This window comes from Cavia porcellus, unplaced genomic scaffold, assembly GCF_034190915.1.
Source record: "Cavia porcellus strain 051 isolate PalLab524CR breed Dunkin Hartley unplaced genomic scaffold, mCavPor4.1 scaffold_23, whole genome shotgun sequence".
NCBI classification, from domain to species: domain Eukaryota; kingdom Metazoa; phylum Chordata; class Mammalia; order Rodentia; family Caviidae; genus Cavia; species Cavia porcellus.
In genome coordinates, this window is record NW_026947506.1 from 18,871,423 (window position 1) to 18,898,663 (window position 27,241).

Here is a 27,241-nt window from a genome sequence, read left to right on the forward strand (position 1 = left end):
TGGTCATATTTCACTTCATCGAGAATAGGTCACTGGCTCAGTGTAGGCAGCGGCATTCACACCTGAAAGCTGTCTTCCTGCCTTCTCGGCTTCCCTGAGAATCGTATAGCTGGAACAGAAAGGAACTGTCTCGGTGGGCCATAGCTATGCTATGAGAACTGCTACTGGCACTGCAGGACTAGATGAAGCTCTCTGTTGTTCCAGTAGCCTCAGCTAGTGATTTCTCGGCTGTACCCCACCAGGGTGGCACAGAACAGTCCCCTTCTCCTGGTGCAGCTAGCTGCAGCAAATGTGGCCTTGCTCCAGAGAGGAAGCTGAGCAGAGCATGATAAAATCTGAAGCTTTTTATTCCAAGATCTCCTGCGGGGCTCTGCTGTGGTGGGAAGGTTCTTTTGAGTGTCTTGCTGAGCTACTGGACACCCCCTGCTGGGTCTCAGCAGGCCTGAGACTCCCGTCTCTTGTGTGTAGTGTGCAGAGGGACTTTTCTGAGTGTGGAGGACAGTTTCCCACTGTGAGCTTTTTAAAATCCACAAACTTCAGCTATCCTGCAGCCTCTGAATCCTTTCCTCTTAGGGTCTAATGCCTTTGTAGCACCTGCAAACATGGGGCATCTCTGGATTTGTCACCGCTGCCCTGCCTTCTGCTCCTGGGCCCCCTGAAAGTGTCCCGTTGGCACATGGCCCTAGAAGGAGGGGTGTGGGTAGAGCTACCTTCTGCCCGGAGGGAGGGTGCTCACTGGGCTGCTGGGCTGGTGCGGCTGCTTCTTTCCACTGGCCTGAGTCTGGGCAGATGCTCCTTGCTCCTCCACTGCTGGGCTCTGCCCTCCACTTCCAGAGCCAGGCATAGAGCCCAGCAGCCACACTGCCTTCCTGCTGCTTTGTCAAGTATTTAAATGTGAGTTAATTTTTTGTTTCAGTTTTATTTTGTAATAATGTTTACACGTAATTTTAGGGAGTAGCCATGCATGTTTAACATTTCTTTCCATTCTGCTTCTCCACTCTTCCCTATCTGCTCCCTCCATCTCTCGATCCTCTTCTTGTTTGCAAAAGATCTATCTCCCTGTTTCTTACTATTATTTATATTTTGAATTTCTTACATAAGAGGAACCATGTAATATTTAAGCTGTGTGTGAAGTTTATTTCATGTAATATTACAGTCTCGGCTTGCATCCATTTTCCTACGAATGACTTGTTTATCCTTCTTTATGGCAGAATAGTGCTCCGTTGTGTATAAATCCCACATTCTTTTTTTTTTTTTTTGGTCTTTTTCTTTTTTATCGGTACCAGGGACCGAACTCACAACTGCCTGCTTGCAAGGCAGGTGCTTATGCCACTGAGCTAAATCCCCAGCCCCCAAATCCCACATTCTTTATGTATTCATCTGTGGATGGACATAGAGGTTGTTCCCAGGATTTAACTACTATGAATTGTCCAATTACAGCAATGGCTGTGCATGTGTTACGTATATGATGACTTTAACTCTTTTGGGAATATTCCCAGAAGATCAAAACCTGGTTCAAACAAAATTCCTAGTTTTAAACTTTTGAGGAATTACTATACTGGTTTCTATAGTGGTTGTATTAGTTTATATTCCTACCAGCAGTGCAGGAGGCTTCATTTCGCCCTGTGTTCTCACCTATGTTTATAAGTTGTTTGATTTCTTGATGATGGCCATTCTTTCCAGGGTAAGGAAGAATCTTGGTATTGTTTTACTTTGCTTTTCTCTAATGCCCAGCAGTGTTGATATTTTTTCTTGTACTTATTGGCCATTTGTTCTTCTAAGTTTTATTCATTTCAGTTGCCTGTTTTTTGATTGGGTCTTTTATTTGGGACCATCTGAGTTTTTAAAGTTCTTTGTAAATTCTAGATACTGGTCCTCTGTCCGAGGAGTAGCTGGCAGATATTTTCCCCACTCTGCAGGTTATCTGTTCAGTCCTTTGGCCGTTTCCGTTGCTGTGCGGAAGCTGTTTAATATGATGTGATCACATTTATTGATTTGATGCTATTGATTATACAGCTGGGATTCTGCTTCTTTTAAGAAGCTTTCTTCCTTTGGCCACTTGGGCAGTCTGGATTCACCTTCCTCTCTGTAGGCCAGGTGCCTAGTGCCTGCACATATGTCTGCAGCCCTGCTGCTGTGGCAGGAAGTCCTGCCTGTGCCTGCTCCCGGGGTCAGGATGGAGAAGTCTGTAGAAGCTGCTGTTCTCCCTGCCACTGCAGGGCTGCTTCCATCACGGGCTGCTTGCTGCAGGTTTCTCACAGGTATTCTCTGTGTACTTGTACAGCAAGCTTTTTTTTTTTTTTTTAACCCTCCCAAAGAAATTGTTTGTGGTCCTGGGTATTGAACCCAAGGTCTTTTAACTGATCTACACAGCCAGTCCAGTTTTTACTTTATTTTTTTTAATTTTGAGACAGGATTTTACTAAATCCCTAAGTGTCCCAGCCTGGGCTCTGACTTAGGGTCCTCCTGTTGCAACAGCAGGCAGAAACATCAAAATGACATCCAGGATATGGAAGCAGATTTATTTATGTAAATGGACACTAATCAAGATCATTCCTAGAATCTCAGGCCCCGATCTGTGGTGGCCTGGAGCGTTTATATGATGCCCAAGCAGGAAGTACAAAGCTGGTATAAAGGCAAAACAGACCACCTGGCGGTTCTTTCTGGTTAGCTAGCAGGGTGAGATCATCCATTGCAAGGATAGATTAATGATCACCAGTTCATGATTCTTGGTACAATGGCATAGTCAGGCATCCTGTGTGGTTGGTCATGTTCTCATGGTTGCAGGGTTCAAGGAAGTAATTACAGAACCACAGAATAGTTACAGAACTAGGTAGTTTCAAAGAACCCAAAGTTTTAAAAGGAACAATTTCTCTTGTCTTAGTTTTCTCTTTCATTTTTCCCTCTTGTCCCTCCTCAGAAAAATCTTTTCAATGCTGGGGCTGTATTAATTTCCTCACAAAGAATTCAGACTCTAACATTAAATGTCAGCATATTAGTAACAACAAACATTTTAAAATTATAATTGATAGCCCTAGGCATTTTAGATGAGGAAGACAATTTAAAATAACAAGTCTGATTAACAAAACTCTGCAAAGAGTAAGGGAAAGAATCTTACTGGTTGTCTTCATCCCTCTGGGATAACTGTCCACAAGGCCGGGGCAAGTTTATTGTAAGAGAACAGGGAGCAAGAACGAAACTGAGTAACACCATATCAAGCACCTGTGGGAGAAAACTGGGACAAGCACTCACACTTGGAATCTGGTGAATGTTGTCCTCAAGCTTCAGCTGTGCATTGACCTGTCAGTGTCCTGAATGACAGGAGCAAGACTTTAGTGTATTGTCCCTTTAGAGTGAGCCCTAGTGGAGTTGTCCAGGTAAATTTTTTAGCAGATCTAAGGCTGAACTTCTTAACCTTGTAGAGATAGTTAGTATGTACCTGTGTTATATGTGTGTGCAGGAATGTCTGCAGATATAGCTGTTATTTTAACTGGTTAAAAGCTATGTGTAGTTTTATGTTTTATTTTTTTATAATCTACATATCTTTAAATTAGTAGAGTCCACTATAATGCTTGAGAACAGGGTCAAGTGACACAGACATTGAAGCCTGAGCTGGCTGCAGGGGTACAGGAGCCAGCACAGCAGCTAGAGCTTGCAGAACAGATGGTGGGGGACAGGTCTAGTTCTGACTTTCTGGGAATACCGGTAAAGTTTTTGTGGCCGGTGTTGATATTTCAGTCAGTGGGAGGGGACTTAGGCCTCTTGATCAAATTATTTTGCATTGGTGGCAGATTTTCAAACAGCAGCCGGAAGCAGTAACAGGAGAGCTTTGGCCAAAATAGCTTTGTCCAGTGTGACCACACTATATTTTGCCTGTCAAATTCCATTCCTAAGAGAGCTACTTGCATCTGTAAACAGGGTGTAATCAACATCTATCAGGGGGTTTATTTTTTCAAATGTAATTGGCTCGAAAACAGTTTATCAGACAGTGCCAGGGCAATCATGGTCGATTAGGGTCAGCTCTCTGGTCAGGTGTGTGGCAGGCTTGAGTGGTTTTATCACCACAAGAGTTAGGCAGGGAGTTTTGCATAAGAGTCTTTGGTACTGGGTGAGGTCTAGCACAGCAGGTGGCACCTGAACAGTTATGTCTTGGCCTAAGGTGAGCCTGTCAGTTTTTTGATCAGGACAGTGGCCAAGTATTTTCACAGGTAGGCCACTGAGTGTGCTCAGGGACTGACAGCCTGAGTAAACATTGTTTTGTGAACACAAGGATACAGATTTTATAGAAGCCAGCAGCTCCAAGAAATTTTGAAGTTTTTTTTTTAGTAACCAATTTCTGCCAAATATTGTGGCAGAGCTTTTGTGTCTTTTCAGTAGGCAGCTTGGTTGTTGTTCTAGGAAACTAGCATGATCACCCATGAGGGCCTCTCCAAAGAGGATAAACAAGTTTTTGAACCTCTGGTAGGCCGAGGTCAGGTCAGTTGCAGCTGGCTGACAGGAGCCAGTCAAAGGCAGAAGAGGACGTTCTTAGGTACAAGCAGATATACCAGCAGCGGTGGGTGGTAGAAGACTGAGGCAACATATATGGAAGGCAGCCATGCTGCACTGGCAGGTTGAAGATCTTGAACTGACTTTAGAGGTAGGAGAAGTATATTTTAGCAGTTTGACAGTCTATACTGTTTTCTCAGGGGAAAGGAAAGCTGGAAGGGACAGAGAAACCTCAGAGAAAAGATGCCAGTGGCTTGGCCAAATCTGTTGTTAGAGCTTCCCCCCAAATAGTGGGAGAGTCTTAATCCCTTAAGGCAGTCAAGTCCCACCCGAGGTGACTATTTATCTATGGACGGGCCCAGTTAAAGGGGCTTATGGGAGCAACTGGTGAGCAGAAGAAGGTATGTTTTAAATCTGGAACAGTTCAAAAAGGAAGTAGGAGTAGCTTTCAGAACTTCAGAATTGTGATCATCTGTGTCAGACTGATGCAGGTATCATCTTTCTCTCGGAGAACAGTCAGATTTGAAAGTGCAGGTTTAAACAAGGAGGATGACTGACTTGATGCAAAGGAGATGTCCTCCCAGGCTGCAGGTTTGTGACTGGCAGAATGAATGAGAAAAACGAGTTCCACATTTCCCTAGTGATGATAACTTTTTGATGGGGGTACCTATTGAAGGCAAAGAGTTTTGTTCCATTGTTTATCAGGAAAATCAGGTGTGCTCCCAACTTTTACAATGACTGCAGGCTTTTAGGGGCCCAATTTGATAGACCTTGGTCTGCCCTATCTGTTCAGACCCAACAGGGTGCAATTCATTTGTCATGGCTGACAGTCCAATATTTACTCAGTCAAAATGTGGAACTCAGAAGGAATTGCTGACAGTCATCTCAGGTGATACTAGATTTTGCCATCTGACCAGGATAAGTGGAAGGAGGGCCTTTCTAGCCGAATGCAGGCAATGGCTAGCTGAAAACTAATTCAGTTGGCTGGAAATAGACGAGTTGGGAGCAGGGAGTGAAGCTATAGGTGTTGACAGCAACTGCAACAGCCAATGAGGGTGGCAAGGCAGAATTCTCAGAAGAATGTGCCTCTTTTTCCATTTTATTTTATTTTATTTTATTTATGTATTTATTTATTTTGAGTTGCAGCAAATGGTTTGGTTTTACTTTTAATTCTGTAAAAGTCCCTTTTCCTGCAGTCAGGGACTTAGGGGTTTTAACTGATTAGTTCCCATTCTATCTCTTTGTGGTGCTGTGTGCGCTTGAATGATAGCATTATAGACAAAAGGTGGGTACCCCTCAGAGACTATTCAGATGCCTGCCTGGTTGCACCCCTGTGGGGATTTAGGCACGACTTTGTTAAGGACTTCATTAAGGCCTCTGTTATGTCATATGTTGATCACCATGGAACTGCAGGTGAGGGCCCCTGAGACCACTGCTTCTCAGTTTTGTTGCACAGGCAGAGTGGCCTATTGTTTACACTGTCTGTTCTTTTCTTTTACATATCTACTCAGCAGACACTCAGAGTTTAAATATTTAAACCTTCTTACCCTTGAGTGTGACCTTAGCTAACAAGACTTAATCAAGCTGTTCTTCTGCTTGAACTGAGCAGGGCTGATGAACTGACTAACTGGGGTGCCCCTGTGGGTCTTAGCAGAATCAGGCAGGCAGACAGATAGACAGATTGTGTGCATCTATCTTTGAGGTCTGATGTGAGCCACTCAAGCTTTCATATGATGCCTAAGCATGAGGTACAAAGGTGAGACAAAACCTGGCGTTCTTTCTGGTTAGCTAGCAGGGTGAGATCTTTGGTTACAAGGGTAGATTAATGTTCATCAGTTCATAAAGCTTGGAACAATGGTACAACCAGGCATCCTGTATGTTTGGTCATGTTCTCATGGTTGCAAGGGTCAAGAAAGTAATTTCAAAACCACGAAACAGTTACAGAGCTAGGCAGTTTCAAAAGAACAGAGTTTTAAAAAGATTTTCTCACACAAAGGTTTTTCCCTTTCACTATCTCAGCCTCCCACAGTGCTGGGGAGTACAACAAGCCTGCTTCCACCTGCAAGCAGTTCATTGTTACTTTCATTTGGCCTCATCCACCTCACTCTTTCTGTCTTTTCTCACTGAAAACTCGTGGGATGTTTGAGGTTTAGGGCATCTTCCGGAGTTCTCTTCACTCCTTGTGTTTTTATCCTGCTCCTGGCTGTCCAGCTTTCTCCACGCCAGTTCCATGCCATCCCAAGGCATCTTTCTAGTTTGTTCCTGGGTGCTCGGCCACTGTGGTGGCTGATGTGACTTACCATGGGAAGCTTGCCCTGTGACAATGGAAGTAAAGCCATTTCTGCCGATTTTTCTTCTGGGGGACACTCTCTCCTCTCTGAAGCGTATCTCCATCTTCTGAGATTTGTCTTTATCACAGGCTCCTCCTGTGGAAGAGTAGCCATTTCCTTTAGTTCTTGGTTTCTTCCTACCCAGGAAAATCTAAGTATTAGGAGATGGTGGGGATTGGCTTGATGGCCTGGAAGCCCTTGTGTTGACATGGCCGCAGTGTGAAGGCACTGCAGTTGAAGAGAGAAAAAATGATTCCTTGGTGCCAGGAATCATTCATGATGCAGCAGGCTAGTTCTTTTCAGCCAATTGGCTTTGTCTAGTCTTGACTTGGAAGCGTTTCTGAGATGTGGTTTTATATAAATCATCAGATACCAGTACAGTCTTAGCTTTTTCTTGATTGTTCTTGTCAGTATTTGTGTTTTTGTTTCTCTTGCTGTGGACCCTGCTGTATTCCTGGCACCCTCACCAGCTGGATTCCTCTCTCCGTTTAGTCCTTCTATGGCCAGCTACAGTTAGTAGTCACGTCTACTCCAAGAACTTAGTTAATGATCAAACAAAATTATGTGTAATATTCAGAGGCAGTAGAGAGATGCTTTCCTTTGACAGATTTCAAACTTTTTGCCTGTGATCTATAAGAAACAAGTATTACAATATGGCCACTTGTTTGTGTGCATGTATCCTTTGAGCACATGACTGCCGTGGAGGTCTCACAGGGTGGAACCCACTGTCATACACATTCTGTGTCTCCATTAAAGAAGGCTGTGTTTCACCTAGTTCTTTTATTTTATAATTCATTAATAGGTTCCTGGGAGTTTAACAGATTTCTGCTCACTGAAACCACTGGTGATACATGCGGTACCCAATCCATTGGGTAGCATGAGATGATCATGCACATGTGAGCCCATTGTGAAGGTGTTCCGAATGCTTGGTTCCAGTTCACGTAGCACAGAGAGATAGTCTCTTGGGGAGGGGATCCTGGAGAAAGTGAGGAGAGGCATTTCCTCGGGTGCTCAGGCCCTATGAGTAGCCTGTCATCTTGGGGTGTAACACGCACACTCCGCTTCCACAAAGATGCAGGTGTTTAGGGGCTTTGGTTGGCTCACAGATTGAGGAGAAAAGTAACAGCCTCACCCCACACAGTCATGACACTTCTGAAGCCAGCTAAGGAGTGGGCCATGCCTCAGCCTCCTCCTGCCCGATCTGTTCCATCAGGACAAGGCCAGCCTTCATTCCACAGCTCCTAGATTTCCCCCAGCTGCCTGCCTCTGGATATGAAGTGCTGTGGAACTTACCTACGTGTGACTCACTGCCTAGAACCCACCACTTCCTGTGATGTTTTTGGTAGAGATTTTGTCATTCCTATAGAGGCTCCTTTTCCATACTGTTAGCCATCAGGAAAGTTTATATTTGTAATTCAATGGAAACATTACTGGAATCCTGGTGAATTAATTTCAATCTGTCACCTCTAGTACAACCCACAGCAAGCTTAAAAACATGAAGACATTTAGAGTTAAGGGCAGCCAAGAGTTCCTGAGCCCAGTCCAAACGAGGGTTCACGAAACAAAAGCCTTGACCCCAGGCCTAACCTGGATTTTATTAATTCGTGAAGAAGGGAGTGGCTGGAAAGTTAAGTGACTGTGAGAAAGGCAAAAATTACATGAATACTGTGAGCTGAGCTAGCTAGGAAGCCAGAAAGCACCTCAGCAATATGCAGAGAAAAGTGTATGTGGAAAGACCAATCCACATCATATAACTGAGGTAGCACTTAATGTTTAGGAGGCTGTTGCTTAAGTTTCTGATGTATAAACTTTTGTGCCCTGGGAAATCATAGCCTCTTATTTTGAGGCTTGAACTCAGTTGCCAGCCTTGGAACTATATGGCTCTGCCATCCCACCAGCTCAACCATTTAGTGGGAGACACTGAGATGAAAAAACAGTTGACTGTCAGCTGTCTTCAAAGATTACGCATCAGTGCCTCAGCTAGCCCTGTTTAATTGCTTAGAGCCAGTTGAAATGAAAGGAAATAGCCAGCTCCATACATATCAGTACATGGAGGCAGTGCTAGGTTTAGCCAAAGTGGAGGTGATTGTTCTGTGTTCAAGGAGAGCTGTCCAGGTGGTTTTGTACAGTTCCAACTAGTCAGTCCCATGAATCATTTGAAAAGTTTCATTATGAGTTCACCAAAATATAATTTTTTATAATTCAGTGATTGTACTGAACTGTTGTCCATCCTCTCCCTGTGAGGGTGCTAAATTTTTACAGTAAAAACAGGTGTGTATTTTTCATAGGAAAATGTAGCTGAGTGTCGGGAGCTGTAACTTCTAATTCACTGGTTCAGTTTATGTTCAATGTATGTTATAACCAGATCCTATGTAGTATCCTGATTTGCAGCAGTGTGGAGACATGCCAGACTGTTTTGTGGGTAAACTTACTGATATTTATTTTATCTTTTCAAGGGCTACAAAACTTTACAGAGGAAGCCTAATTGCACTCTGCATTTCCAATGTATTCTTCATGCTTCCATGGCAGTTTGCTCAGTTTGTGCTGCTAACCCAGGTGAGGTGATCATATTGAAAAACTGATTTGAGCTTAGCATGTTTAACCTTGTGAAATCATTCATAGAAAATAGGTAAAACATTATTTGATTAAATCCTAAAACCTTTCTACTTAATGTTTTTAAAGAATTCAGTATAGATTTATTTGTGAATATATATTAGTTATTTACTTAGTAGAATATATATTAGTTATTTACTTAGTAGATGCATTTGTTGGACTGATGTTTATTAGAGTGCTCATCTTCGTTACTTAGCATTTGTCGTCATGCTTAGAAAGAGGTCTGGTACTGTAACTTAGGGCTGTTTCCCTTCAGTCAGTAAGCTGTATTACAAGCAAAATGTGTTCGTTTATGATTGGCACCCCATTGCCTCCCATGTAGAATAAACCTGCATAGATAGCAGGATAAATACCTAACGTGTTCCAGTGTCACTGCACCCCCTGCCACCAGTCTACGTGTCTGTCCTGAGCATTTGCCTCTCAGCCAATAGAGGAGAGTAAAGGAAGGCAGCCTATGGGGACAGGGACGATGCTGTGTGTTCATCTCCCTCCCTGCTGTTTCTGTTTGTTTTCTTTTGTGCTGGACGTGGCTATACAAAGCAATTGATCAGTGCTTTTTTTTTAAAGAAGAAAATTGCTGGCTTTTAATCATTAACTTTAGGATGCTATTTTTAAAATAATTTCTCCCTTTTTTGCTTGTGATGCATAATTAACACATCATTGTGGGGAGCTGGTACCTGCACTGTCACATCTTAATCCTTTTCCTTGCTTTTCCCCTCCCCTCTCCTAGTTTCCTAGTGTTGATTTTCTATTTTGATTTTTAAGTCATTTATTCTTCAGATCTCACGCAAGAGAAACTGCAATTTTTTTTTTTTTTTCTTTTTGTCTTTTTTCCTTTTTACCGGTACTGGGGATCAAACTCACGACTGCCTGCTTGCAAGGCAGGCGCTTATGCCGCTGAGCTAAATCCCCAGCCCCGAAACTGCAATATTTAACCTTCTGTGTCTGATTTACTTTATTTAGCATTATGGGTTCTTTTTTTTTTTTTTTTTTTTTAGTATTCTTTTGAATGTGTTGCTTCAGAAGTGAACTCAGAGCTGGATTTGAGAGCTAAGTGTTCACTAGTTTCTTGACGTGGACAGAAAACTTAGCTGTTCTTAGTTTCACCTTTCTCATTTCTGCAATAGGGAAATTAAAAGAACTTTTGCTATAGAATCAGATGAGGTGTAAGATTCTTAACACAGCACCTGTTACTTAGCAGATGTCAGTCAAGCGACTTATCATTGCTTTTTAGAAACTGGCTTAACATGTGCTGACTTCTTCCTTTGATCTTACCCTTTAGAGTCTTTTGTTTTAGTGTGATGATGTTTTAAGTCCATTTCTGGTTTAAGTTGCCGCAAAACCCTCTCTGATTTTCCTTTAGATGTGTGGTAAATTGCTTAGCCTCTAGGGTGGAGAGGAGTCTTTCCTTCGCTTTCAATGCAGGAGATGGCCTACTCTTTGATTTCTTTTTGGGGGTTGTATTTTGCCACTCTATGGGTCTCACACTCCCCTCACACACACACAGTAACTCTTGGTCAACCCAAATAATGTAGTTCTCCCCATGGCTGATGAACGAAGGTCCTGAAGGGACAGCTTTCTATTTTTCTTTTTAATGATAAAATTTGTTATATTACTTGGATATAGGAAACTGGGTAAATGAAACTTAAGTTATTGTTAAAGTTCTGTCTGTTGTGCAGTGTGCCCGTGCTCTGTTCCTGTAGTAGGCAGGGCAGTTTGGCCTCAGTGACTTTCTTTGTGCAGAAAGCTGGAGAGGCACTGTCTGCATGCTGCTTCTTTATAAGAGACACAGTGTCACCATTGCATTAGTTGATTCATCCATAGCGTTCTAGTGTTCTTAGGGTTCTTAGTAAAGAACATGTAGTTTTCTCCAAAATGGCAAAGAAAATTAAAAATGCCTTCATAGTGAAAGTAGTCCTTCTAATTGGAAATTCGCTTAATTTTATTATAACTAATGCTTGAGTATCCACATTAATGAAAAAGAACATTAATGGAGATACCTGCAGATGGTAACTAAGAAGCAGAAATTAAGTTTTATACAAACATGCATTTCCTAATTATTTTTGAGTGTACTGTTCCTGTCCTGGAGTCTTTCCTCTTGTTCCTGAGACAAAGTACTTGATACTCAAAGTTAAAGGGGAAAAAGCTTATTTAGCTCAGAGTTTGTAGAGGTTTCAGTCTATAATTTGCTGCCTCCAAGCCATGGGGACATGGCAGATGTGCATCATAGAGGAGAAACACTTCACAGCAGACCGAAGGTAACAAAACAAGCTAGCAAGGGGCAAGCCTCTTTCTGTCCCTTATATTATATCCAAGCTACCAAGATTAGGGCAGTGCCAAGCCAATCAGTGGACTAACTTAATAGCCACTCATTCTTAATCCTAGTACCCTTACTCCTAGCATTACACCCTGAATGAATCACAGGCTCAATATCCAGCCACCTCTGAGAAAGCCCTACATACGGCTCTATGAGGCTTTGTGAAGACTTCTAGACACAAGCTGTAGGAGACGACCTGGGCAACTCCCCTTGAATGCAGAACAATTGCTTCAGCATTAGTTAAACCAAACCCTGTTAGCATGTACTAATATGTGCAGAGCTGGCTATGCTATTTCCATCTCCCTTCCATTGGCTCTAAGCACTACAAATAAGGCTAGCTCAGGTACTGGTACATAATCCTTGAAGTCAGCTGACAGTTTCCTGTTTCATTGACATATTTCCTCTATACAGTTGACCACAGTGGCATGGCAGAGCTATTTAGCTCCAAGAATGTCAGCTGAGTTCAAGCCTCAAGATGAGAGGCTGTGACTTCCCAGGGCACAAAAGTTTACCTATCAGAAACTGAAGCAGCAGCCTTCTAAATCATTCAAAAGCTACCTCAATCAAGTTATACAAATTAGTCTTTCTGCATATCCTTCTCCTTGCATATTGTAGAGGTGCTTTCTCTCTACCTGGCCAGCTCAGCACACATTATGTAATTCCCACCATTCACTCATCCTTGACCTACTTTCTTCATCATGAGTTAGGTGACGCCTTTGATCAAGGCCTTTATTCCACGTGTCCTCTCCAAGACTGGACTCAGGACCCTTTGGCTGCCCATAATTTTGAATGTATCTTAGTGTCTTTATTCTTGCCCTGGGTTGCGCTGTAGGTGGTAGACTGAAATTAAATCACCAGGATTCCAATACTGTTTCAGTGGGATTACAAATATAAAATTTCTCAAGCCATAAAGAAGACCAAAAAAAGGCATTAAAATATTTAGATTAACAATAAGAAGCCATTATATTTCTTTAATTATGTATTAGTAATCATGTTGAAATTACATTTTTATCTATTTTTTTGGACTGCGTACTTTTAATTGTACATATTGACCTCAGAGTCAACCTGATATTGAAATGATTTGTTTTAGTTAATCTATAAAGCAGATAATTCCTATGGGTACTTGAAATAGGTGTGTTTGAGAGAGGAAAATCAGCCAGGATTTGCTATCTTGTTATACTGACCATATTTGATAATAAAATGGTAAAAAGATAACTAAAGAACTCACTTCTGTATAAATATAAATCAGTTTGAAACAATAAAATCTTTATCCTTAAGGGATTCATTTTAAATCTGTGATTTTACTTTTAATTTAATTTCTTTCTAAATTTTAGGTTGCCTCCTTGTTTGCAGTATATGTCGTGGGGTACATCGATGTCTGTAAATTACGGAAGATCATTTATATACACATGGTAATGGTTTGTTCATCATTTATTTACCATTTAGTTTGACCTTAACATTGACTAGTATGTGATTTGGCCTTTGTTGAAACTAGTTGTGATGTAATTTTGTAGCTATGGCCAGAGCCATTCAAGTGTTATGACACCAGCAGTGGACCACCCAGATTTTAATTTGGCAAATGTTATCTGATTGAGATTGTGGCAAACCTTTTTATATATTAAAAGAAAGAGAAATTAATGAAACAAGAGTAGGGGGTTGTGTGACCCTCTGTATCCAGCTGTTAGATGAAATGGGGTGTCACAGAGACCTGCAGTCCGATCCCGGAACACCAGTGCCTGGAGTACAGCAGCCTGCACTCAGCGGGAAGTAGGGAAATCAGTGTGACCATGCAGATTTGTATGGCCTGTTTGATAATGATAAGAATTACAGGACAAAAAAGAAAAAAGGCAAATCAGCTCTGATAGGAGTGTCCCTGTCAGGAGCAGGAGATGAGGGCATGGGGCAAGGTAGTCCTGCAGGTTGCCTTGGAAGGTATGGAGTGGGTAGGGGCAGGGAGGAGCCAGTGAATGTGGCAGAGGGGCTTTCCAAGTGGGGGAGCTGGAACGGGGTCCCAGGCTGCTGGTTGGTTAATACTGGCAAATGACTGATACCTGAAGACATCTGTGCTCTCTCAGCATTAGTTACACACATATGTATGTGTCAGAGGTTTTCTTTTTTTGATCATTTTTATTATTATTATGTCATTATTGCTTTTTAATCCTCTAATAATTGCTACATGTATATGACATTTAAGGATAGGGAAGCTGCAACACAGAAAATAAACAGCATGAGCTGTTTTTCCCTCCAAGAAAACAGCTTTGTCCTGACTGTGAAGTCATGTGTGCCCTAAACGCACCCCAGGGGCTGTCCCTGTCCTGTCTCTAAAATGCCATTGACCTGCTTTTCTTCAAAACCGCACTGCGCATGTGTCCTGGGAGTGGCACCATTTTTATTATCATATATTAGCATAGTCTTCAAGATTTGCACAAACGGCATCTTTATGAGACAGGTTTTTGAGGCTTATATGCAACTGGAGTTGAGATATTTTCACTGCTTTATATTTAACACTGTATGCATAAATTTAGCACATTTGGGTATCCATTTCCTTGTCAAAGGACTTCTAAATTCTTTCCTGTCTGCTCCTGTGCCTCCTTGTTGTTTATGAATAATGCTGTGCCTTGTACAGGTCTCTCCTGGTCATGTATGTGAAGAGTTCCCCGGTGTACACTTGACAGTGGACTTGCTGGGGCTAAATTATGCCCATGTTCAGCTTCATAAGTATAGAAATATTTATTTTGAAATGATTGGGCTACTTCAAACAGCAGTATATAACAACTATATTATTCTGCATATTTGTAAACTTTTTGTCAATCTGGTTGGTATGAAATGGTTTAAACTGAGCATGTTTTGGTATGTTTGTAGACCTTTTGTATTTTGTGTTTTCTTGTGATATTCCTATTTAAATCTCCTACCAATTTTTCTCAGCTATCCAAGAGAAATTTTTAAATAAATTTGGTATTTTCTTTTTTCTGATAATTTTTATTGACTGTGTCATTATTTTTGTTCTCTAAAGTGCATGTCAGATGCCATCTAAGTGTAGAGAAGTTGTGACACAGTTACAAAGCAGAGGAAAGGGAGAGAAAGTGGCGTCTGCTCTGTTGGGAGCAGGAGAGCCGGTTTCGTCTTGGTGTTACTGTTGCTGCTCAGATTGCTCCAGGTTTGCCCTCTGTTCAGGCTGCCGCCTCTGTCTTTGCAACTTGTCCGTTTGCTTTGCACAGCTTAACAGAGAAATTAGTGAGTGTTAATTTTTCATGGAAGGCTTTCTGCATCTACTTAGATCTTCCTTTCCCTCTTTAATCTGTCACTGTATGAATTAACATAAATTGATTTTCTAGCACTAAAAGCGCCTTACTTTTCTGGGCTAAATGCAATTTTTATATATCACTAGACGCAGTTTCCTAATGTTTCTCTAGGATTTTTACATCTCTTTAGGTGACTGGGTTAGACTCTCATGAAAAAACATACTTGGCTTATTTTGTTCCCAGACTGGCTACTACAGTGTTTTTTTGTTTTTTCATTTAGCAACACAAACAGAATAAATGTTAAACATTTAGAGTTGGGCAGTCACAGGGTCGTCTATGCAATTATGGATGAGGACTGATTCATAAAGAGTTACAAAGGCACTAAAATTGCATAGGTTTTCGTCTGTAGTAGAACCTATCTTGGATAAGTGAAGTGTGGTTTATGATATGATTTACTAGCTACTTGCTGTCTCCTTTATCAGTTTGCAAATTCCTAAATTCTTATTATTTCATAAGAATACAGAATTACCTCAAAAATACTTTTTAATGTGTTTGTTTTTTTACTGTGGTACCATCTTAGACATGGCAGAGTTTTTCACCTTAGGCCTGTGTAAGCGTTCAGTTTAGTGGTTTAAGTCTGTGTACTGTTCTGAGAGCTTTACCATCATTGATCTCCAGACTCGTTTCTTGCAAAGTTGAAACTCTACCCAAAAACAGCTACTTCTTCTCCCATTTCCCCACCCGCTAGGAATCACCATTCTACTTCCTGTCACATTTTGACTCCCTTATCCTATATATAGGTCATGCAAGTCGAATGATAAAGAAGAATTTTCTTGTGACTGGTTTATTTCACTTAGCATAATGTTCTCAGGTTTCTTCCATGTTGTAATAAGTATCAGTGCTGCATGCATTTTCATGGATAAATGATGTTCCACTGTCGGTATACGTTAGGTTTGTTTTACCCATTCATCTGTCTATGGACACTTGGGTGGCTTCCAAGTCTTATGCTGCTGTGAACATGATTGTCAGATACCTCCTTCACACACTGCTTTCTGTTCTTTTGGATATGTGCCCAGAATGCAGTGGCTATCTTGGCCCTGTGCTAATCTCTTTTTAATTGTCTGAGGAACCATGAGACTGTATTCTGTTTTCTGTTCCCTCCAACAGTGCACATGGGTCCTGACAGCTCCATGTCATCTTCATTTATTTCTTTTTTTCTTTTTATTATGGGCATCCTGATGGCTATGAAGTACTAATCTCATTGTGGCTTTTGTTAATTTATAATTAAAAGACTACTTTGTAGAACTCTTTTAGGTTTCTAGCAAAATTAAGCCGAAAGTCCAGTTTTCATATTTCCGGCCTGTTTGTATATGCTCTTTCCTTGCAGTTGACGTCCATGATTTTTAAAGCTGACAGACCTGCAGTGACACTCTGGTCATCCTTGGTCTGCAGTATGCCTAAGGGTCCACCCTTGGTCTGCATTCTGTGAATTTTGACAGCTGTGTAAGGGTGTGCACCCAGCCTTGCAAAAGCATAGGGAGCCATCTTCCACCTACACAAACATAGTCCCCCTGCTTCCCCGACTCCTAGGAACCTCTGATCTCTTTGTTGTCTTCAGTTTGGCCTTTTCCAAAGTATCTCATCTTTGGAACCTCATAGTGTGTAGCCTTTGCAGGTTGGCTGCTTTTGCTTAGTGAAATGCAGTGAAATTTGCTGCATGTCTTTGCATAGCTCAATGGTTTGTTTTAGCTCTGAGAAACATTCTGAAGATGCAGCAGTGTCAGTTTTATCCATTCACTGAGGAAAAAGGCCGTTTGGGTCAGCTCTTAGTTTTGTCAGTGATGAATCCACTGTTGTAAACATTTGCCTGCAGGCTTTTATGTAGATCAGAGGCTTTAACTTCACTGAGCTAAATACCAAGGAGAGTGACTGTTGGATCGCACAGTGAGTATATGTACTTTTTAGGAAACTGCAAACTGCCTTCCGAGTGGCCAGGCCATTTTCCTCCCTGTGGCAGTGGGTGACAAGGTGTGCTCCCCAGCCCGCCACCAGGCCCCATGTTGCCAGTGGGAATTTCAGCTGCTGTAATGGCCACAGAGTGGTAACTCGTGGTCAGTCCCCTACTGGTCAGCATGTTGTTTGGCATCTGACTTGTGCGGTGTCATGTCTGCTAAGGCTTTTGCAATTTCCTGTTTGCTAATTATTGGTTTTTAAGAATTCTCTGTGTACTTTGGATATCAGTCTCTTTAACAGACGTGCCATTTGCCGACCCTTCACTGCTAGCCTTGTTCTTGTGACCTGGGCTTGCTCAGAGCAGGGGATGATAATTTAATGCAGCTCAGTAGCTCAGTTCTTTTGCTTCCTGTGTTGTCTCTCAAGAGTTGAGGCTGTACCTGCAGCCGTTTGAGTCCCCCAGCGTTAACATCCTGGGGGTGTTTAGTAGTGCTGCAGTGGACATAGAGATCCATGGCCCATGTCCAGGTAGTTTTTGTGAAGACCAGAGGTATGTGCCTAGATTTGACTTTTGTGCTGTGTGGATGCTCTATTGTTCCAGCACTATTTGTTGAAAAGACTATTTTTGCTCCATTTTTTACCTTTGTTCCTTCATCAAAGATCAATTAATTCTCTGTATAGGTCAGTTTCTATACTCTGTACTTGGTTTTATTGATTTCGTTCAGCAGTGCCGCGCCATTTAGCTTTATAGTAAGCGTTAGGCTTACTATAGTTAGCGTCAGGCTTTGTCCTGCTTCAATACTGAGTTGGTGCTTTTGGGTCCTTTAATCTCCATATAGATTTGAGGGTCACTGTGTCCATAATCACAGAGTGACTTGCTGGGACGGTGCCTGGGGTGTGTGGAATCTGCAGATGAAGCTGGAAAGAGTGGGCATTGTGGCTCTTACATCTTCTTATCCGTCATGGACTTCATTAATTTTGTTACTATTTGGTATCTTTCATCAGTGTTTAGTAGTTTCCTTCGCAGTGCCCTTAGACATTTTGTTAGATTTATACGTATTTTATCTTTGTTGAGTGCTAATGTGAATGGCAGTGTTACTGATTTCAAATTCCACTTCATTCATTATTGATAGATGAGAAAGCAGTTGACTTGCACAGTAACCTGTGCCTGCAGCCTTGCTCTAATTTCTGATAGAAGTTTTTGCTGATTTTTTGGATATTTTTCATGAATAATCATATCATCTCTTTAAAGTTTTATTTCTTCCTTCCCAATCTTTATCCCTTTTAGTTCCTTTTTTACTGTGTTTTCTAGGCCTCTGTTGCAATTCTGAGAAATAGCAGAAGGAGGGAACTTATTTGCCTTTTCCAGATCTCCGAAGGAAAGTGGTTTCTCTCAACTAAGCTCATGCTGTCTGCAGGTGTTTTGTGAACACTTTTTTTTTTAAGAGAAGAAAAAAAAATAGAAAAGAAAAACAAAAGAGACAGACAACAACTACAACAACAAAAACTCAAATCAATAACAATATTGGCTTTCAAACAAAATGATTGGCATTTAACAGTAGCTGTTACATGTGTACATTCTGTATCAGCTAATCAAATTTCCTTCTTTTCCTAGTTTTTTGAGATTTTTTTTTTATCCTGAGTGTTATCATGATTGGGTGTTGGATTTTGTCAGATAATTTTCCCTGTATCTGTTGATACGATCATGTACTTTTTCTTTAATCTACATTAATTGCTTTTAAAATATTAGCCCAGCCTCAAATACCAGGAATAGTTCTTATGTGGTTGTAGCATATGATTCTTTTTATGTGCTCTTTGATTTGATTTACTAATGTTTTGTGGATATTTTTTGCATTCATGTTCATAAGAGATACTAGCCTGTAGATTTGTTTTTTGTTGTTTTGGTTGTTGTTTGTCATGTCATTGTCTGACTTAGTGCTAAGCTAATTAGCCTCATAGATGAGCTGGAAAGTATTTCTCACCTTCTGTCTTTCAGAAGTGATTGTTGGGAGTTGGCATGATTTCTTCCTTAGACAAGAGTGTTCTGGCATATTTCACAATGGTCCCCTTTTCCTTCCCCTGCAGAGGCCCAAAGGGGTTTTCCTCTGATACCTATTGTGATGACCTTGGGAACTCTTGGGGACAGAATTCTCAAAAATGTGGGTGTCTCATATGCCAGAGTTCACCGTAGCTTTAACTTGCGGAATTGTCCTTACTGAACTTCTAGCAGTCACCAGTTATAGGTCAGGTTTTCCTATACTTTGTGTGTGTGTGTGTGTGTGTGTGTGTGTGTGTGTGTGTGTGTGTGACATCCTGGGGATTGAACTCAGGGCCTTCACATGGAGCTACATCCTAAGCCCTTTTTACTTTTTATTTTGAGACAGGTTCTTGCTAAGTTGCTGAGTTTCCCAGGGTGGGTACAACCCTGTGATCCTCCTACTTCAGCCTCCCAGGGTGCTGCTATCACCCAGCCAGGTTTGCTTATTCTTGTACTGGTTCCCACCATGGTTCTGTTCACTGGATTATGCCCCAGTAAGTTGCGATGCTGTGTCTGCCTGACTCTCCTTTTTGCTCAGCAGTGTGCTCTGTGACTGCTCTTCTTTGTTAGAGCTAAGAAAAAAATGCTGATTTGTCAGTTTGTTTTTCTGAGTTTTTTTGTTTGATGGGACCTGCTGGCAACTTTTACAATCCGTATACCCAGAACCTCCAATGTGGTTTGGATTTTCCTTAACCTATGATTACTTAGATTGAACATTTTTCTGTGTGCTTCTTGGCAATTTATATATCTTCTTTGGAGAAAAGTCTTCTAGCTACTCATTGTTGGATGAGTACACTTGCATTGAGTGTAGGAGTTCTGCATATAATCTGCTAATCCTTTATCAGACACAGTTTGTAAGTGTATTCTCTGAACATTTTAACAATATGGAATCTTCTAGCCCATGAGCTTGGGTTTCTTTCTGTTACTTATATCTTAGTTTCTTCGAGGAAAAGTTCCTTTTAGCTTCCATTGTAAAAGGCTTATAAATCTTTAGTTAATTGTGTTGTATTCTTTTTGATGCTGCTGTTAAATTATTTTCTTTCTTTTTTATATAATTACTTGTTAGAATAAAGAAATGCAGTTTTTGTTTGTTGACTGCTATACTTTGCTAAATTTCTAAGTGTTTTTTTGTGCAACTATTGAGCTTTTTCCCATATAAAATAACATTATTTCTGAACAGAAAACATTTTGCTTATTCCTTTCTAATTAGGATTTGTTTCTTCTTCTTCCCTAGTTTGTCAGTGAAGCAGGGTACAGAATCAACATATTAAAAAAATAAAATAAAACTTGTCTAAACCAAGCCTCAGCTTTTCTCTGACAAAATCAATTTCCTTTGAACTGTTTTTTCTCTTACTTAATGACAAATCTAACCTTCTAGTAGTTAGTCATAAGTTTCAGCGCTTACAGCAATGAAATTAGCACTTACTGTCATGAAATTTTGAGAGTTTGTGTAACAGCCTCAATGCCAAAGTTTCTACAGCCCTCACCCATTCATTAGTGTGTTCTGTGGCCCAGCATCCAGCATGTCAGTGAGCTGCTGCTAGAATCCGGGCCACAGTGAGTGGCCTCGTGCAGCAAAAGCTTCAGAGTGCTGCTGAAAGAAATCAGGAAAACAAATTCTCTAAAACTTACTTCTAGGTTTGAAATCGTATGTCTGTCCCTGGCCTCTTCCTTTAGCATAGAACCTTTCCTCCGCCGTGGGACGTCTTCCTTCCTTCTGAAACCTTTTACTCTGCAGTTTGGGTAGTAGATACAACAGTTCAGATAATGTACATTACTAAATAAACAATTTTAATAAAAATACCAGCTTGTGAAATTTAAGCTAGGGGTTGGGGATTTAGCTCAGCGGCATAAGCGCCTGTCTTGCAAGCGCATGGTTGTGAGTTCAGTCCTTGGTACCGAGAAAAAAAAAATTAAGCTGATTCCAAAATTCACATGGAAATTGATACATTGATGAAAGATAAAACTTCTAGAACTAAATATGAATTTATTTTAAAAGAATTTTTTAAGTTCCAGAGGTAAATCCTGAGGACCTAAAAGAAATATATGATAAATTTAACCACCATAAAAATTTATGATAGTACAAAAATATCACAAAGATAAAAAACGAAACTGGGAAAAATATTTGCAGTATATTTGCTTGAGAAGGAGCTGTGTCTGTAGCATGTGACATACCCGTAGGATGTACATTAAGGATGTTGATCTTAACAGGAAAAGCAAAACAACACAAAACAGATCAGGAAAGAACTTAAATGTTGAACAGCACACAGAGAGCTAGTTAAGTAAATCATGGCACATCTACAGAATAGAAAACAGTATTTTTTCTTGGTGCTTAGAGTGAGATTGGATTGGATTGCTATGGAAAGCCCTCATATTAAGCGTAGAAGCAAGGAACAGTATAACTTAGATGTAGATTCCCATTTATGACCATAAACTAAAATACAAACTAAAGTTCACTCCTGTTGCTTCCTGGGAAGGGCACACAGGAAGCTGTCTCTGAGGGTCTCTGGAGCCATGACGTGAGGGACAAGAGTGTGCTGCCTTCACCACGTAGCCCATGTTTATTGTAGGCCTTTTATCACTGTGTGAGCCCTACGATCACCGTTTCACTTTTTGTTTTACGTGTGTTAATGGTATTTTTTCTTGGATTTTTGCAGATTTCTCTCGCGCTGTGTTTTGTTCTGATGTTTGGGAACTCGATGCTGTTGACGTCTTATTACGCTTCCTCTTTGGTAACTATTTGGGTAAGTGTCGCTTAAGAACAGGGCTTATTGGAGTCTGAAGGGATCCACGTCTCTGTCCCTGGCCTGGAATTGATGAGGGCATTCCCCAGGCACAGTGTCCTGTCTTCCCTAAACCATCTGCCTGTGGCGGGAAGGTCAGGTGCTCACTCTGCAGCAGCGGGAAGGAGCAGGCACAGCGGGAAGCTAGCGCTCGCCCCACAGCACGTCTGCCCTTTCCCTTCCCTTCCCACAGTCCTCTCTTCCCTGTGTTTTGATCAGAAAACTATGTTTTCTTTTCCTTTTGTCACTGTCAGGCTAAATAGAAAGTCCAGATGGTTTTGCCTTTTTCTCTCTACTCATTCCCATCTAAAGCCCATGGGCCCATTTCTTGTACTTCTTAAATGGAAGGTTTTTTTGTTTGTTTGTTTGTTTTGAAACAGGGCTTTGCTAAATAGTTCAGGATGGCCTTGAACTCACTGCGTAGCATAGGGTGGCTTCAACCTCATGGTCTTCCTCCCGCCGCAGCCTCCAGAGTGCTGGGATTATGGGCTTGTGCCATCACACCTGGCTGTACTCTGAACTTTTTGAGTAATTTAAGTTACTAGGATTGTTATAGGCTTTTTTGATTTCTCAAGCTCCTTAAAAAAAAATGAAACCTGTTTTCCCCCTTTTTATAAATAATAATTATTCAAACTCCATATCCCAAAAATGTGCCTTTCCCCAGTCTGAGTCACCATCCTTATCATGTGTGTAAGAGTATATTTATCCCCAGAAATGAGCCCTTAGTATGTGGAGAAGCTGAGTTTTCAGAAGCAACAAAATTCATCAATGGAGTTGCTGTGCTTTGTTTGATACTTAGATTGAGGGGTTTTGTAGTGAGGAAATGTGACAGTGTACTCAGGCTGTTCTCACATGGACACAATGGCAAGTACTGTTACTGCTCGGTACAGACGTGACTGTCTGTGTTTGTGGGGGGAGCTGCTGAACTGGAAGAGCGTATGAAGCAAATCTGAATACATTTTTGAGGAAATTTCTCAGATTTCAGTTTGTAGGTGCAGGATGCCAGGTACTCCACTAGATGCCTGACAGCAGGGTGTTTCTTAGGCATGAATTAAGCACGTGTATGCATACTGCCTATGTCTCGGTGTGTTAAACGCATGGTCCCAAGGACTGTAGAATGCAGTGTGCTTAGGCACCTTCCCTTCACACACGTGCTTAACTGCATTTCATCATTTCAAAACCTAACTTGTGTCAACTTTTGTGTTCTCAGATTTTCAGAAAACTTTTTAAAATTAAGACTTAATTTGAGTTCAGAGTATTTGTATCTTGATCTCTAGCTATATTTTTGCTATGCTTGAAGTGGGAAAATCAGAAAGATTTCAAATTTGACAGAGACGTCTTTAACTGATCCATTTACTTTTTTACTTTATATTTTTATTAATACATGTTTGCAGTATACAATGATTCTGTTTATTGTGGGGAATTGGTACATGTACATAACACATCTCAGTTTTTTTTCACCCTTTCCTCCATCTCTTGGTTTATCCCAAGACTTAGTGACTCTTAGCTTCAGGAAAATTTAATGCCTGTTTGAGCACTGTCTAAAATTACTACATTAATATACCTCTTGGTTTTTAGACAAATCTGATCTGTAAAAAGCAGTCCTAGAAATCTGTATTTGACGATTCTCTTTTCAATTTTACAAAGTCATTAACTTACCTAATCTTCCTTTGAATAAAATAAGGCTCTTTTTTTAAGTCATTCACAACAGACATGAGCATGTCATGCTATTGTGCAAAAAGTCAGTAGAATGCTGGAATTTAGATTCTTAAAGGTGTAATTAGTTAGGGTAATTGTTATTTGGATTTGTGAGTATAAGTATTAACTTTTTTTTTTCCTGTTCAGGTTGTGCTGGCAATGAAACCATTTTTTATGAAAATAAATATATCAGAATTTAGTTTATGGGTAAGAATCAATCTATTTCAATGCCTACATCTTTTCTTCTTTAGAATATATAATTGGCTTTATGTTTTTTACTTATGTTTCGCTTTTTATGCAGGAGATCTAACAGTTATAATATATTGTAAACGCAATTTTCATGAGCCAGCTTGCCCTTTTCAGTTACAAAATCCCACTTTTGTGTATTTTATAATCCCCATGTTCCCTCTGAGGGGCAAACACATGTGTAAGAGATCATTTTGAAAGAGAATTTTCCTGCAATTCCTATGTGAGTCTCCAAATAAATACATTACTTTTGCTAATAAGATTGTATAAATATATTTTTGATTGTAGCCTTTAATTTTGGAGCCACTTTATTTTAAATTGAAATGCATTTTTGTCATTTTCTCTTAATGATACATTTATTTCAAATGTGGTAAAAGCATTTTTTTTTCTTTAGAGGTGCATTTATTTCATATGTAATTAAAGCATTTATTTATTTATTTTTTCATAGGCTATACTGTCTAAAGCATCAAAGTTAGTTTTTATATTTTATTTTTCTCTTGTAGGTTATCCAAGGATGTGTTTGGTTATTTGGAACTATTATACTCAAATCTTTGACCTCCAGGCTCTTTGGCATTGCCGATGATGTAAGTGCATTTTTATGGAAGCATGAAATTTGTGAAAGAAATAAACAGATTGGGAATGAATTATTTGAGTTATTAAAGTATTATTTTTATAACCAAATTCTAGCATGAAACCTATTCACCTATAATTTTATCTCTTTAATCTAATAGAAAGCAAATTATAATTCTGTATATAATTTTTATTTTCCAAAATTAATTTCTTGACACAATTATTTTATTGATCCCTGTATATCACTGAGACCATAAAAATTTAAAGCAAACCAGCTCTGGCGAGTGAAGCCTGCCCTCCTCCCCTTGCTTTCTGTGGGAGGTCAGCGCAGCCATAAAGGAAGCAGTTGGTGGGGTGCAGTGAATGACACAGAGCTGGCCATGGGCTAAGAGATCTTCAGTCCAGCACCCGCCATCTCTTCCTTCCTCTGGTTTCCTCTCCTGAACCCAGGATTATCCTCCCTTTCTTTACCCCCACGCCTCTGTCCCTGGCAGACTGAGAAGAATTTCAGTGAGCTCTGGGGTCCCCAGCCAGGAGAGGCCCTGTGCCTGTTTCACCAGGGTTAGTGCCATCCGTGGGAACAGCTGGAGGTCAAAGCCTTTGGTCTCCAAGAGTGTGGGAGGTGTGGTGCTGTTGGAGCTATTGCTTCCCAGCAAGAGCCTGGCAGCTGTAGGGTGGGAAGCTGACGCACAGAGCTCAGTCCCAAGTGGGGACAGGGAGTGGCTTTGCCAAATCTTCCTAAAGCCACTGAGAGTAAGATACATTATTACAGTGTTTGGCTTAATGCAATGATTTCTTATTTATTACCAGGCTCACATCGGCAACTTACTGACCTCAAAATTCTTCAGTTACAAGGATTTTGATACTTTACTATATACCTGTGCAGCAGAATTTGACTTTATGGAAAAGGAGGTAAGGGGTGACTTGTAACTGTTCCCTGAGGCTTTGGTTCATTCGTTGTGCGTGAAGGATGCCCTGTGATTTCAGGTTCTATGTGTGCTCATATCTCAGCTGAAAAGAAAATGATCTGGCAACTTAAAGACTCTCTTATTTATGTTGGTGCAGCTCCTTGAAATACACAGCTTCTTTTCATTTTGATGATTTGTAAATACACGTTCAGACCAGCCACCACTTTCGGATGTGTAAACAGAAGCGTTTACGGTTGCCTTGCTGCAGAGGCGTGTTAACTTAGCCCAGTGTTCAAGCCCCTGCATTCCTGCTTGTTTTCTGGTTGTTTGAATGATCTCACTGCTTTTAAGTATCATCAAACACAAGTGCTTCATTCCAACAATATTTTTCTTTCTAAAACTTTATTTAGCTGTGCAGAAGGAAATCAGTGTAGGTTTGTGGACCGTGAGACAGAAATCTACGGTGTCACTTAATGGTGACATCATCGACTTGCATTTGTTGTGTTATAGTTTATCAGTTTCTGGTAATATGCTACCAGTTGACATGGAAAGAAAATGAGCTAACTCAGAAAGGGGCTGTGATATTTTAAATAAGACATTGTTTTGTAGCACTTTATGAGCTGCTTTGTTCCACAAACACGTGTTTTGGTTTTTAAATGACACCCATGTGGCACTGATTTGTTATATTTTATTCTTGTCCAGTGCTGTATGTGTGTGACATTAAACTCCCCACGGACCTGTACACCACGTCCGAAGTGTCCTCTAACTCCTTCTGTGTTTGCTCTGTGCCACCATCTAGAGTTGCAGGTGTTCTGCAGGTGTCCTGCTTGGCCCAGCCAACAGTTAGTCTTCTACTGTTACATTTAGTGTTTTGACATACAGTGGCTGAAACGCTGGTTGAAAGGCTCAGAGAAAGAGCATCGTGTAAGAAACTGAAGTGCGTGTTCATAAGCAGTCAAGAGTCCTTCCAAGGAACTGGTCGTAGTGACAATAGAAAGGGAGAGGAAACAACGGTGGGGATGCAGATGTGATGAAGTCCCTTAGTGTTATCTAGGACATAGGGCATACTGCTGCAGCCCGAGGGTACTGTCAGCTCTGTGTGAAAAGCGTGGTTTATGAAGCTCAACAGGATGGCTCATTCCCATGTGCCATTCCCATCTCCTCAGATGTCTGACTGCAGGGACCACACTATCAAGGGTGTTCATGTAGGGAATGTGGCTCTTTTATTGTGGATCCGTACTGGGAATAAAGGACAGATTTAATGTGACAGTCCTACCATGACACCTATTGAGGTAGAAAGAAGCATGAGATGTGCACGGGAGGGGACACAGTAGTATGATCTTCTTTGCCTGTAACTAGCATATGTGATATGTAAGAAGGCAAAATTTAACAGTGGTGTAGGCTGTGGATCTAGGAGACAAGATCACAATATGTAGGACTTTGTTATTAAAACAGCTATCATTCACTAAAGAAAATATAAAAAGTCCATGAATAGTTGTCCTTATTTTGTATGTATGTATTGTATATTTTGTATGTATGTATTGTATGATGCTTGTGTGTGTGTATGTGCATGTGTGATGGCTTTAGATTTTTACTCCCCAGGAAATGTAACAGGGAAGCTGACCCATTTAACACTTTCTGCTTCCCTCAGATGCAGGAAGTCAGGCTGTAGACCAGCCCCAGGGAAAGGAGAGAGATCACTCTCTGGTCACCTTTCAGACTCACTCATGAGTATCTGGGAACTGCATTAGTGTTTGCTCCTCAACATTTGGGTGAAATTTGTTTATGGAGATACATGTTGATTTTTATGATGGGAGACAGTAGATAAATGGGACCCTTGATGCCTGAATATTTCATTTTTCTCTACTTATGCTTGAGAAATTCACCTGTTTCATTATTTGAAATGAAATTTCGTTTGGTTAAATAATGTTTTCCTCTAAACAAAGCATCTCTTTGAATTGCAGACCCCCCTGAGGTACACAAAGACGCTGTTGCTTCCTGTTGTTCTTGTAGTATTTATTGCAGTTGTCAGAAAGGTATGTCTGTCACTTAAAG

At 40.8% G+C, this 27,241-nt stretch overlaps 1 protein-coding gene across 3 annotated transcripts in view; it reads left to right on the top strand.

Moving 5' to 3' along the window:
* Window positions 1–27,241, top strand: part of Dpy19l1 (dpy-19 like C-mannosyltransferase 1) — a 95,174-nt gene that overhangs the window by 48,370 nt on the left and 19,563 nt on the right. For all 3 annotated transcript variants that reach the window (XM_063233852.1, XM_063233850.1, XM_063233851.1), the window contains exons 9-15: window positions 9,275–9,374; window positions 13,083–13,160; window positions 21,639–21,725; window positions 23,610–23,669; window positions 24,212–24,292; window positions 25,089–25,190; window positions 27,151–27,222. In XM_063233852.1, the coding sequence (XP_063089922.1) occupies window positions 9,275–9,374; window positions 13,083–13,160; window positions 21,639–21,725; window positions 23,610–23,669; window positions 24,212–24,292; window positions 25,089–25,190; window positions 27,151–27,222 (580 nt within the window). The remainder of the gene's footprint in view (window positions 1–9,274; window positions 9,375–13,082; window positions 13,161–21,638; window positions 21,726–23,609; window positions 23,670–24,211; window positions 24,293–25,088; window positions 25,191–27,150; window positions 27,223–27,241) is intronic.